Consider the following 13,875-nt stretch of genomic DNA (forward strand, 5'->3'; position numbering starts at 1 on the left):
CTGAATTGGTTGCCAGCCAATCGCAGGGCACACAGAGACAAACATCCGCACTCACAATCACACCTAGGGGAAATTTAGAGTGTCCAATAAACTTACCATGCATGTCTTTGAAATGTGGGAGGAAACCGGAGTACCCAGAGAAAACCCACGCAGGCACAGGGAGAACATGAGAACTCCACACAGGGAGGCGGGATCGAACCCATGAACCCTGAACTGTGAGGCGGACTAGCTAACCAGTCGACCACCGTCCCGCCCCTTGCACAAAACATTTACAGATAACAATGTTTAGGCTACAGTATTTCAATTTGCACCACCATTTGTAAGCATGTCAGGAATACTAATGCATGCTGTAAAGTTGAATCAAAGTTGAATGTACTCTCACCTTAATTGTCTTTAATATTCATTTGTACATACCTTAAAGGGATACTTGGGTCAGGATGGCGATGTTTTCACTAACAAGTCCATTTAATATATTTTTTGATCAGGAAAATGGAAAGAGTTGTCATTTTCTATTTTATCAATAAATTTTGGAGAAATTAGGAGATAAGTGACTACTTGAATCACGCCTCCTTTTAATGAGGAAAATGGCCGCGCCCCTTACCGTTCGCTGCATGTTCGGTCGGACTCACTGACTGGGCTGATTACAAACTCTCCATTGGAAATCATTGTACTTTCATTACTTATTGCATTTTGGTGGCGATCGGTCGCCGTTTTAGACAACAGAACTGACAACGCGAGCAATATTACCACGCTTGGCTCCCTCCCGTGACGTAGACCGCTGAGACAGAAAAAATAACAAGCCAGCTCCAAAAGGGGGCGGGCCAATTTGTCGTAAATTTAATCATAAAAAAATCCCTTAAATCACTACCGAGTCTTTTGTGGGGGGGGGGGGGGGGCGTTTTCTTACTGATGTCATTTTTACATGCAAACATATTATATAAGTGACAAATTAAGTTAATCCAAGTGTCCCTTTAAAGAATTCATATCTGTTGGATAATGATGGTGCTATAAGAGCACCTGCTTGCTGGAGCGATATACTGCGATTTACATGATACGATTAGTTGACTAATTGCAACTACTATCAGTGACTAGTCGACTAGCAGAATCGTTTGTGGCAGTCCTAGTTGAGAATTGTTATTGCATAGGCTGCACAAACTGGGTTAGTGCTCAACATTAAGGTGACATACAAAAAAACCTTCCTAGGGAATGCAGAAATTAGTTGGTCAAAATGAAAATGAATGATGAACTAAAATTATTTTATGATATGACACAATTTAATAAAGTAGCACAAAATATGTGAACTGTAAGTGCTTGTTTTTAACATTGTGACTTCCTCATTTCAAAATATTAATTAGTGTTTTAACATACACTGCACAAAACAATGCTTCATTGCACTGAGAAAACTGAGCTACCTTAGATGATAATGCATGACAATATTTTTTTGAACAGCAAATGAATAGAAATGATCTGGTTTATTTTCAATAATTTAAGTTACTATGACGCCCTCTAGAGTTTATTATTAAAAGGTTTCTGTCAATGTACGCCATACAGTGCCCAAGTAGTGCAGTTTTACGTTTTAGAGTTCAAATTACGTTCAAATACGTTTTAGAGTTCAAATGAAAAAAACTCTCGTTTGTCTTATCTTGGTAAATAAGTTAGTTAATATTGTGTTCACCACAGGATGCAATTCAATGGAAATCCAAAGTTTTATTTATTTATTTATTAGTTTTTTTTAACCAGCATTCAGTTTAATTTAAGAATTCAAATTTATATTGTACTTAAAAAACAAAACAAAAAACAGCACCAACACAAAAGCAAGGTGGCCAAATGTCCAAGCCAACAAACAAGCTGGGAGCAGAGTACAAAAGATCACAATGTAATATATACAACACAAATACACGGCAAGCATTCTCAGTGAGGTAATAAAAAAGATCATCAGTATGTACACGAAAACTGAAAAATACTGGACAAAGAAAATAAAACTGAAATGTATTGATGGATGAAAATTGGAAGATAATGCCAATTTACACTATATATATACTACAGGCACAGCAGATATTCTTTGTTAGTGGTTCATGTACAAAATCACTTAGAAGTTCACTGATCCTGCATAATACAATTGTCTAATTTTTGTTTGATGATTGTTTACATTCAAGTAAGCTGAAGACATGAACTAGGCCTGAAAATGTAAAACTTTTAATAAAACAAACAATTTGATAAAAAGACGAAAAGAGATTAAACTTAAGTCGTAAGGTCTTTCTTAAAACATAACGGCCCCCCTTTTGTGTACAACTTGTTTGACCAGCCTAAGAGACAAGCGATAAAATGATGATATAAATAGAAAGAAACAAGGGCAAACATCCATCAGGTCCACTTCATCACATTACACACAAATAGGGACATACAAAACATACAATGCATACAGAAATAGAATATTTTTCACTTTTATATCACTTTGAGACCTGCAGTGAACGACACCTTCATAAGTGATGGAAAGACCACATTCAACTTCAAAAGAATTGGAAAAAAACAAAAAGATCCTTCTCTCTTTTAATGTACCCACTGGATATCAACATAAAAAGATCCTTCTCTCTTTTAATGTACCACTGGATATCAACATAATGTAGTTTCCTCCACCTTTACTGCAGTATTTGGTGAATAATTGCAAAGACGTCTTTTGAAATGATCTACGAGATGATGAGTCATGCCACGTTAGAGTGACAGTTGCTCTAGCATTGTCATTCGCAACTCACCTATCGATGACTTTAGAACAATTGATCAGCTTTATACATGTGAAATAACTGTGAACAATTTAAACAGACATAATTATGTATGTTAATTGTTTTTTTTAAAAAAGCAGAGATTGTTAATTTCCCATCAGACCAAGGCTGCACGACTTGGGAAAGAGAAGAAACACTGGGATCTGACACGAGTGGATTTTGGCCTATTTGTGATAACAGTGGCCTTTGTATGACCTTCAGCATCTCTTACTAGCGAAACAATAATCCCTCAACACAAGCCAGTCTCATCATGTCTTGAAATGAACACATCACACGTTTACCCTCATCCATCATTCCCCAAATAAGGTCTTCTGCAGGCTGACACCATATAACTCAAAGCAGATCTAGCTGACCTCAGCCTCCTCCTCTAATCTCTTTTTGCTCTCCCTTTCCGCTTTCTCCTACTCGTGTTTTCCTGGGGTTTGTCGTCTTTGCTTGCCGCCGCCACGCCGTTGGCGGCCTTGCTGAGTCCATTGAGGGCCCCGTTCGAGATGGCCCTGCCTACTTTGGAGGAGGCGTCGCGCCTGGGCTGCTGACGGCGGTAGGTCTGGTAGTAGAAGTTGCCGAAAAGGACGATGAAGGTGATGGCGTAGCAGATGAGGGAGTAGTGCATCCAGTGGGGGAAATCACAGTCGACGTAGAGCGACAAAGCCGTGTGGCCGATGGTGATGTGGAACTGGATCTGAGGCATGAGAAGAACATCAGATCAGCATTACAGATTTGCAGATTAATGACTTAAATTTGAATTTATTTCGAACATGCAGTCAACTAAAAACATACAAAAACAGAACAAAAATCCACAATATGAATAGTCCCACAAAAAAAACACACAAAAAAAACATGTACTGCTAGTCCGAAAAGGAGAAGGAAAGAAGTCAAGCTTCAATTAATTATTCAATTATTATTTAAAAAATTAATAATAAAATTCCTTTATAATTAACATGAGATGAAAGGCCTTTGATAAGGAAAAAACAGTGTGAGGATGTATTGTATGTGTCTTTGTTTTGGGTTTACAGAAACTCTTCAAACCCTTTACTCCAACATTTTTAGTGGAACATTTCAATTAAATAGATAGATGAATACAGATCAATAAAGACTTTCGAACACAGCTATGGAAAACATTTAAAAATAAATAAAAAAGCTCCTGATTCCCAAAGTTTGTGCACACCAAAATTGATTTGGTTCTTGTTTGGACTTTAAAATGATTAGTTTTTGTGTTGTCTAATTACTAAACACAAAAACACTACCAAAAAGCTTTACAGTCATAGCCAGAAATTCCATCAGCTGTTCATGTTAATGTTTCATTAAATTAGGTTTGTGTAACACGTTGCTTCTAAATTGTTGTATAAATTATATTTTTTCTAAATTAAATTTCAAAAACTGAACAAATTACAGAAGGGTCAGTACACATAATTTCTGCAGGTATCAGCAAATTTAATTTTATGCTTCTTTATGTATATATATATATATATATATATATATACATATATATATATATACTATATTATATTAATATAGTATATTATATACATACATATATATATATATAATATATATATAGTATATAATATAATATATATGTTAATATATATATATATATATATATATATATATATATATATATATATATATATACACATATATATATATATATATATATATATATATATATATATATATATATATATATATATATACACACATATATATACTTTGTAATAATAATGATCTGAGTCTCGTAGCAATGAAGCATGTTACCATCTGGATAATGGTCAGGTACTTTTTCCACCACAGGTACTTTTGGATCTTAGGACCACAGGAAGCCAGGCCATAGTAGAGGTACATCAACACATGGATTGCTGCGTTCATGTGTGCACCAAAAAATGCTGAAAATATAACAAAGGTTCAAACAATTGATAAATTAGTCTCATTCGTATGTATTTTGATCATTTTTTTGAAGCACAAACGCTCATCACATACTGTGCTATGACATGGCTTATCCTCAACTTTATTTGCAATAATATGTCCTATGTGCCTTAACTCGTCTAAACATGGCATTCTGATTAATATTATGTTTGTGGAAAATGAGTTAAGCAGCAAAATCCACTCGTTTTTGGCCATCTCAGGGGGCAGCCATTTTGTCACTTCTGTCGACTGAAAATGACGGCTCACCTGTTAACTGAAGCTGAGCCATGATTGGTCGTTACCTGAGCCCTGAGCAACTGTGGTGGCATTTTCAGCTGACAGCAAGTGGCAAAATGGCTGCCCCCTGAGATGTACAAAATTGGGTGGATTTTACTGCTTAACTTATATTCCACAAACGCAATATTCTTGTAAAGAAAATGTTTGGGTTGACTTCTCCTTTAACTGAGAACGACTGCCATCCAGATTTGATATGGTGGTGAGGGACACAGAGCAAATAGCCCGCCATGTGTTGTTGTAACATGAGCCACTCACACTGTCCTCCTGCCACCCATTTGATGCCGATCCACCAGAGCGTGAACATGGTGCAGTGGTGGTAGACGTGCAGAAAGGTGACCTGGCTGAACTTTTTCCTCAGGATGAAAAACACAGTGTCCAGGTACTCGATGCCTTTGGAGATGAAATACCACCACAATGCCCCCGCCACCTGAGTGGTGTACAGAGAAAGACTCATAAATGCATGATTGGATGTGTTTGGTGTGGAAAAATTCAAGAGCCCTTACCTCAACCCCATAAAACACTTTTGACATGAACTAGAATAGAGATGTTTACGCCAGCAGGGCCTATCACACTTCTGTGTACTTGTGTACTTTATGTCATGTGTGCATTGTTCAACGTTGTTCTACAACCAGATCAGTTGAGCTTTGGTTTCTTTTGCTATTGCTACGTCATGGAGACAGATGACTGAAACCTCACACCCTCTGTGACCCTTTTTTTTGTTAGGGTATTTTTAGTATGTGGAGGACCTGTTTTTGAATAACCCTTCCATGAAATGGGTTCAATAAAAGAACAGGTTAAAAATAACGCTTTACAGCAATTGCATTATATACAATTCTGCACCAAAGTTGGGCATTCCGTCTAACCGACGGACCGGGCTGTCTATGACAGACGACGATATGTAGGCGATAAACGATAGACAGGGGGAAAAAAAAGGCGTAGGAAGTGCATTTTTCTCCATCAAATGTATCGCCTTTAAGATGACTCAGCGGCGCGGGGGCGCTGGCAGCAGCAGTCGAGGGCTACCGCAAAGTTACAGGAGGGGTACGAATTCTGGCAGGTGCTCGTCAGAATCTATATCCTCCAGTAACTTTACCTAGTTACTCAAAATGATCCCAGAAATACACAGGGTAAGTCACTTGATGGTTAGGGTTCACCTGTTTGGGTCACCTGAGAGGTTATTTACTCCCTGCCAAAATATGTATCCTCTCCGTTTGCCTGGAAAAAAGGATACCTGTTAAAATTCACTGCACTTCACATTCACTACTAGGTTATCAATAACGAATGTTTTGCTAAACGTTTTTGCTATATCAAGTGCAAATCTGTATAGCTTACATGTTAAATTATAATGAATAATTCGCTGAATAAAATACTGACTGCAAGCATTTTTTTGCCAAACCTTGTTCATAAAAATGCAAATCAAACACAAACATGAATATTCTTTATTACTTTGGATGAAACAGCCGTAGTCACTATTAGCTATATGGCGCACCGTGTTAGAAAGCCCACGTTGTTTAGAGATGTGTAGTTCATCGCTGTTTGATGCATTGAATGAGTAGAAGTGTTCAGATGTCCTACTGTGTGAGTGGCCATTGAACGCATCTCAACTCCAATGCAGAACGCGAGTGACATTATTTTGTTTTTCTTTTGCTTCTCTTGACGCAGTTATCAAAAAAATAAATAAATCAGTCAATTAGAATACAAGTTCTCAAAACGGTAGACGGAAGTGCTAACGGAAGCGCGTTTCAAATAATAGACGGACTGACCGATAGGCGATTACTATTTGGTCTGGCTTGACAAAAAGACAATTGGCAGAAGGGTAACCAGGCTGCAGACGGATGGTGATAAACAGACCGGCAAATTTTAGAACATGCCCAGCTCTGTTCTGCACATCCTCCTTGCACTCACCCTGACTTCATTGGGGTCGTCTGAGTAGTCCACCCGCTGACAAATGTAGCTGTAGCTCGCTGCCCGGGCTGCCATAAACAGCTAGCGGAACAAAATCACATATCATTTGAGTCCCTCCCAGTTGGGTGATTAAACAGAAAATCACAGACACTCAAGGAAGTGGAGGGAATGCATCCAAACAAAGACGGATATGCTTAAAGGGGGTTCATCTAAATCTGCGGGACAAATCTGTCTGTCATCGAGAAGGAAGCCGATGACTTCAATGCATGTTTTAAAAAAGGCACCTAAAACCTTTACCTCTTTGAAGATGAAGAAGTTGAGGAAGACCATACTGAAGTTGTAGACGATGAGTGTTTTGCGAAGCTGGAAGGGCTCCCTGTTCTTCATGTATTTGGGCCCCAGCCAGAGGAACAGCAGGTAGGATGCACTGATGGCTAATGTGAGCAGGGGGTTGTCCATTAGGGGCCATTTTTCCACTCGCTTGTCTGTAGGAAATATTTACACAATTGAACTGACCACTATACACACAGCTATGGTTTATTAAACTATGAGGCTGCTGAGGTTGCAAGGTGGGCTATTCCTTAAATATACATACAATAGTCAAAATGCCCCTGATGTTGTACATTCTATTACGTATCAACATTTTCAGGAAAAATATGCCTGTAAAGTTGTACATAACTTCGCACGTCTCAAACTTCAGAGAATCAAGAATCAAAGGATTAACCTGGAGTGAGTGCTCTGCTTTTTTTATTAAATATATGGAGCATTTCACATTTCGCATATTAAGTGAGTACCAGTTGAGAAAGTATCAGAAAAATGTGCTGTGCGTCAACTTTTTGGTTTTTTTCCCCAACACTCATTCAGAAAGACTAACTGCGTCATTGATAATGTCAAGCGAGAAAACACTCCAGTTCCTTTATGTTAAAGAAGGAACAGCGTCAACAGGAGATGAAAGTGTGAAGGGGAAAAACAAGAATAATACCAGAAGTTACAAGAACAAAAAAGATTGCGCATAAAAAAAAAATAGTGTTGTGTTTTTATGTATTAAACAGTGGTTACCGGTAACTTCTTTTTACACTTGTGTGGTAAGTAAAAATGTGAAAACATGATGCATTTGTGACACAAATGATCCATCTAGCCTTTTTCAACACTGCTTTTTCTCTTTTGGTTCACAGGTGAGCTAGAGCCTATCCCAGATGACTTCTGGTTGAGAGGCAAAATGTCACAGGAGTGTTCGCCAGTCAGTTGCATGGCACATACAGACAAACTATCCACATTCACTTCACACATATGGACAATTTGGAGCACAAGTGTCACACTCTGGTCCTTGAGGGCCACAATCCTGTATATTTTATATGATTCCCTCTTTCAACACACCTGGTTCAAATGATCAGGATCGTTATCAGGCTCCTGCAGAGCTTGCTGATTTTCGGGAATAGACAATCTTGTTAAATTATCACAATTTTTTTGTGGACTCAACAGATTTAAAATGTGATTCAATAGTGATTTTAACCCTTTCATGCAAAGTGGTCACTACAGTGGACAGCTATTTAAAAGTTGCTTTCGCCTATATTAATTAAACCCCCCCAAAAAATATATATATTTTAAATAATAACATTAAATCATACTTAATGTATGAAAGGGTTAAAATATTTGTAAACATTTAAATTAATTAATGCGTAGTTACCACTATGCATGAAAGGGTTAAATACAGAAAATTTGCATATTTTTTCTGTAAATTATTTTACGGTGAAATTGTATTTCTTCCAGATTTTTTGGGTATCCAAGCAGCTGAACAGTTCACATAAAATCAAGAGATCATTTTTTACAGTGTAGATGTGTCAACCCATTAGACCATTACCTGCTGAGCTTTATTCTTTAAAAAATTATAATTGTTTTGTCTCATATTTTAAATCTTAAGTTACTAACATTAGGAAAAATATTATTTCTTGTTCTACTGGTGCTAATGACTCAGTCTGGCTTTAAAGGGAACTATATCATATTTATATATTTTAAGCTTTCCACAGTTAACTATAAGCATGTATATGATGACTTTGGCACAATGGCGATCTAATTTCTTATGAAATATGAGTTATTTTGGTGGCTATTTTTCAAACCCAGAAGTAAGACGCCTGGCTCGCTCACCTCTCCATGTGTGGCTGCCACACCCCTTTCATTACGTCGTCCCAAAGCCAGCTAATGCGTGCACCGCCCATGTGCGTAAATAAGATAAAAAGATGGAAGAACATGTTGTGGAGCCTAACGTCTTCAATCATGATCAAAGTGGCAATATTTATACAGCAATTGATAAACTATTCATCCAAGCACATGGTAATGTGTTTCACAAGTAAGTTTGTTTTTTATACAACAAAATACATTTGACATAGCGTGCTTGACAAGGGAGCTAAAATTAGTGCATTAATGCTAATATTATGCCATCATTTAGCTAGCGGTTTTATTTACTTACAGCTCTGGCCTATCCATCACTAGTCGAAACATGGCATTCTGATTAATTAAAACAAAGCATTGCGGGGGCCCGAGGCGGGGATTTTTGCCCAGTGCTCTGAATGTCAAAGTGAAGAAATTAAATGAAGTGCGGGTAAACGGCAGAGTAACTATGACTCTCTTCATATTGAGTTTGTGGAATTCGAATTAAGCAGAATAATCAATTTGTTTTCACACAGCTCAGGGGGCAGCCATTTTGTCACTTGCTTTCGACTGAAAATGACACCACATTTGCTCAGGGCTCAGGTAACAACCAATCACGGCTCAGCTTCAGAGAACAGAAGGAACACGCCCGGCGGGTTGTGCAGAGTCTTTGCATTTTTTGTGGAAACTCCAGTAGGGGGATCCCGATTCGATACTGATATTCGATATCGGTCTGATACCAGACCCAAAAACGTGTATCGTATTATATCGGTCTACATCCAAAATCTCCGATAATAGCACTCATTTACAAGCAGGCCGTTCCAGACTCCGTTCCCACCTTATATCCATCCATCCATTATCTGTACCGCTTCTCCTCACAAGGGTCGCGGGGCGTGCTGGAGCCTATCCCAGCTGTCTTTGGGCAGTAGGCGGGGGACACCCTGAACTGGTTGCCAGCCAATCGCAGGGCACACAGAGACAAACATCCGCACTCACAATCACACCTAGGGGCAATTTAGAGTATCCAATCAACTTACCATGCATGTTTTTGGAATGTGGGAGGAAACCGGAGTGCCCGGAGAAAACCCACGCAGGCACGGGGAGAACATGCAAACTCCACACAGGGAGGCCGGAGCTGGGATCGAACCCACGACCTCTGAACTGTGAGGCGGACGTGCTAACCAGTCGACCACCGTGCCGCCTCCCACCTTATACTTAATCTAAAACATATATTCTGAATGCACTGATGTAAACTTGAATTGTTATTTTGCACTTCAAAGACTATATATTTTTTTCCATCTGTCCATTAATTTATTTTGTATTTATTTTATTTAAGTGCATTATTCTCATGTTTGAGGTTGAATTTATGTAACCCAAATGTTTGGAATAAATGGGTCATATGTTCTCATACCTACTGTTGCAGACTTCTAACATGTGTCATGTGTCATCTTCCAAACCGCTTATCCTATACAGGGTCGCGGGGAGGTGCTGGAGCCTATCCCAGCCGTCAACGGGCGAAGGCAGACTACACCCCGAACTGGTCGCCAGCCAGTCACAGGGCACACACAGACACCGTCACTGAGCGGGAATCGATCCCACGCTGCCCGCACACAACTCAGGCGTGTGTACCACAACACTATCAGTGACTACTCTCTTCTAACATTTCATATCAAAAAATAAATAAAAGCATGTATCATTCCTGCTGATATTTTACCGGATCAATATCCGGTACTCTAGCCTAGTACTCTAGGCTGCAATATCGGTATTGTATCAGAAGTAAAGTAGTTGTACCGGGACAACTTGTATTTTGGGTTGGGTCCTTGATGTCATCAGTCACAATGGTCCTTTACTTTGTCACCTTTATTTTTTCATATCCGATTCAGCATGGCCTGATCTCTTTCAGTATTTAAGATCAAGTCGCTCAGTGACACATTGTCAGAATATCAAGCTTTCTTCAGTGCTTTCTGCATCCTTCTGCATCCAGCCCTGCTCTCCGCTGTTACTTTGTGTTTTTGTATATAAAGAGTCTCTGTTTTTTCACTTCCGTCTGCTTCAGGGTCGAAATTCTATTGCTCACGTGACATCAAGTATTAAAAAAAGTACAACAAATCCACTCTTCTTAATTTTTATTAATAAGAGTTTAGAATATTAACGGTTCTTTAGAACGTGTGTTGTTGGTAACCTGGTCCTCTCTTGCATCTCCCTGGTACTTTGCATATTACTCAGCATGTCTAGTTGACTAATGATGTCTGATTTTTTTGAGCACCGCAACTTTCTCCGTGCATTGAAGACAGGACGGGTGCATCTGTGCTCAACAAAAAAAGATTCCTTCTCCTGTTTTGCTTGAAATTGGCTTTTCTCATCGCCTACCTTTCTCTTCAGAGCAGGTTTTGAAAAAGACATGATTGGTAATGGTTGACAGGATATCTTTTCCTTCCCCTTGGTGTCACGTCAGAATTGTATTATGATTATGATTATTATTATCCATCCATCCATTATCTATACCGCTTATCCTCACAAGGGTCGCAGGGAGCCTATCCCAGCAGTCTTCGGGCAGTAGGCGGGGGGACAATTTGAATTGGTTGCCAGCCAATCGCAGGGCACACAGAGCCAAACATCCGCACTCACAATCACACCTAGGGGCAATTTAGACTGTCCAATTAACTTACCAAGCATGTTTTTGGAATGTGGGAGGAAACTGGAGTACCCGGAGAAAACCCACGCAGGCACGGGGAGAACATGCAAACTCCACACAGGGAGGCCGGAGCTGGGATCAAACCCATGACCTCTGAGGCGGACGTGCTAACCAGTCGACCACCGTGCCGCTCCCTTTCCGCTATAGCTTCCCGCTATACAAACAAACGGAGGTGGGGAGTGCCACGTACGGCGCACTGTGCGTGCTGTGATTGGTTGGTCGGGTATACGCGTCAGCGGCTTTGCGCCGGCATAGAGTTAAACTGTTTAGAATGTGCCATGTAGACGATCAAACGATCTTTCGGCTTTATGGGATCGTGAACACGTTAAACCGATCTAATATCGTCATATCGCCCACCCCTAATTCAGTGCAAGACTTTTTCAGACCCATTGTGAAATGACATACATATGTCATTGGGATAGAATGAGCTAAAGGGGAAGTCAACCCCAAAATGTTCTTTCTATGCAGCCCCACTAGTCTAAACACGCCATTCTGATTGATTATGTGTTTGTGGAATATGAGTTAAAGTAGTATGATCCACCCGTTTTTGTCCATCTCAGGGGGCGGCCATTTTGTCAATTGTTGTCAACTGAAAATGACATCACAGTTGCTCAGGGCTCAGGTAACAACGAATCACAGCTCAGCTTCAGAAAACAGGTGAGCTGTGATTGGTCGTTAGCTGAGCCCTTGGAAATTGTGATGTCATTTTCACATCATCATTCAGTACCCGGAGAAAACCCACGCAGGCACGGGGGAGAACATGCAATCTCTACACAGGGAGGCTGTGACAGGGATCGAACCCACGACCTCTGAACTGTGAGGCAGACGTGCTAACCAGTCGACCACCGTGCCGCCGATTATTATTATTATTATTATTATTATCATTATTATTGGAAAACCATCAACACTTCTTAGTTTGCATCACAAAGCCCATCATGATTACCTGCGATGGTTAAGGTCCATTTGTAGAATTCTATGGTGTCATTAATTAGATGTGTGACAATCTCCATGTCTGATGACCTAAAATGAAGAAAACAGAGCTGAGTGGATTTTTAAACAGTAAAGCTATGCGGCATGAATCCTAAGCATATATGTCATTATATCAATACATTATGGTTCGGAAATCATGCTTGCTAACTGTGTGTCTGCTTGTTAATGTATTAGTGAGAAGACCACGCCACAGACGGGCCACAGGCCAACCACGATGGATGCTCTATAGGCTACTCGATAGGCTTGAATGCGCACAAAGGCAGTGAGCATGTGCCGGGACAGAGCATGTGTCAGCACATTTTTTCGGACAGAACACGACCACAGGCAGCAGACAGGAGGAGGAGATGGAGGAGGAGGAGTGGGGGTGGGGAGGTGGAAGGGAAGGTGGTGGAGGAGGAGAAGGAGAACGAGGAGGAGGAGGAGGAAGAGGAAGAGGAGAGGGAGCATAGTCAACATTGAAGATTCACTTGGCTTGATTTAATGGTCCTAAAAAAACAAAGGTGACACCCACCCCCAACCACCCCATCACCAACCCTCCAGGCAGCATCCTGCTGCAGCATCCGCCATCAGCCTCTTATTGGTTCAATTGTTACCAATAAACCCCAAATGAGCAGTGATTATAAAGCACATAGTTTAAATGATCGCAGAGATAATATGATTCCCCACATGACATTTGCATTCTGCGGCATGCACTCGGGCCTTCACTTCAGCAGGATGAACGGTTCTCTTAATTACTCGTATCGGTAAAGCTCTTTCCGGCTTCAAAATCAAAATGACTGTCGTTACAACCATAGTGTACAGTACGAAAAACACAAAATGTAATTCTATCTCGCCCTCGCCACCATGTAGGATACCCATTACCTCTTTGTGTTGTTTTTATCCGTCTATGGTGACATTCAATGCAAGGTCATGCAGCGTAAAAGCGGTCCTCCGCCCAATCAGCCGATGTGCGTTTTTACTTTCTTTCTTTCTGTTCCTATTTTATTTTATTTGAGTATCAGTTGCTCAGCATCCGCGGCGACTTAGATGGCGATGGCATGAACGTGCAGCTTACTGTAGCCAACCTCCGCCGTCCGTTTGCCTCACAATTCTCCTGAAGACTTCGCAGCAGCTCCGTCAAGTTACCTCCTCACACACTATTTATGCTGCTTTCAT

At 40.1% G+C, this 13,875-nt stretch overlaps 1 protein-coding gene across 1 annotated transcript; it reads right to left on the reverse strand.

The window, feature by feature from the left end:
- Positions 1 to 1,687: 1,687 nt before the first annotated feature.
- Positions 1,688 to 13,833, reverse strand: elovl4a (ELOVL fatty acid elongase 4a). Its single transcript, XM_086039041.1, has 7 exons — positions 13,582 to 13,833; positions 12,674 to 12,750; positions 7,185 to 7,372; positions 6,888 to 6,968; positions 5,238 to 5,409; positions 4,539 to 4,666; positions 1,688 to 3,462 (listed from the first exon to the last, which is right to left on the reverse strand). The coding sequence occupies exons 2-7, from the start codon at positions 12,738 to 12,740 to the stop codon at positions 3,148 to 3,150; spliced, it is 951 nt and encodes a 316-aa protein (XP_085895167.1). The 5' UTR covers positions 12,741 to 12,750; positions 13,582 to 13,833; the 3' UTR covers positions 1,688 to 3,147.
- Positions 13,834 to 13,875: the final 42 nt, after the last annotated feature.

This window comes from Filicampus tigris, chromosome 8 (genome assembly GCF_054856515.1).
Source record: "Filicampus tigris isolate MCC_2025a chromosome 8, RoL_Ftig_1.0, whole genome shotgun sequence".
Lineage (NCBI taxonomy): Eukaryota > Metazoa > Chordata > Actinopteri > Syngnathiformes > Syngnathidae > Filicampus > Filicampus tigris.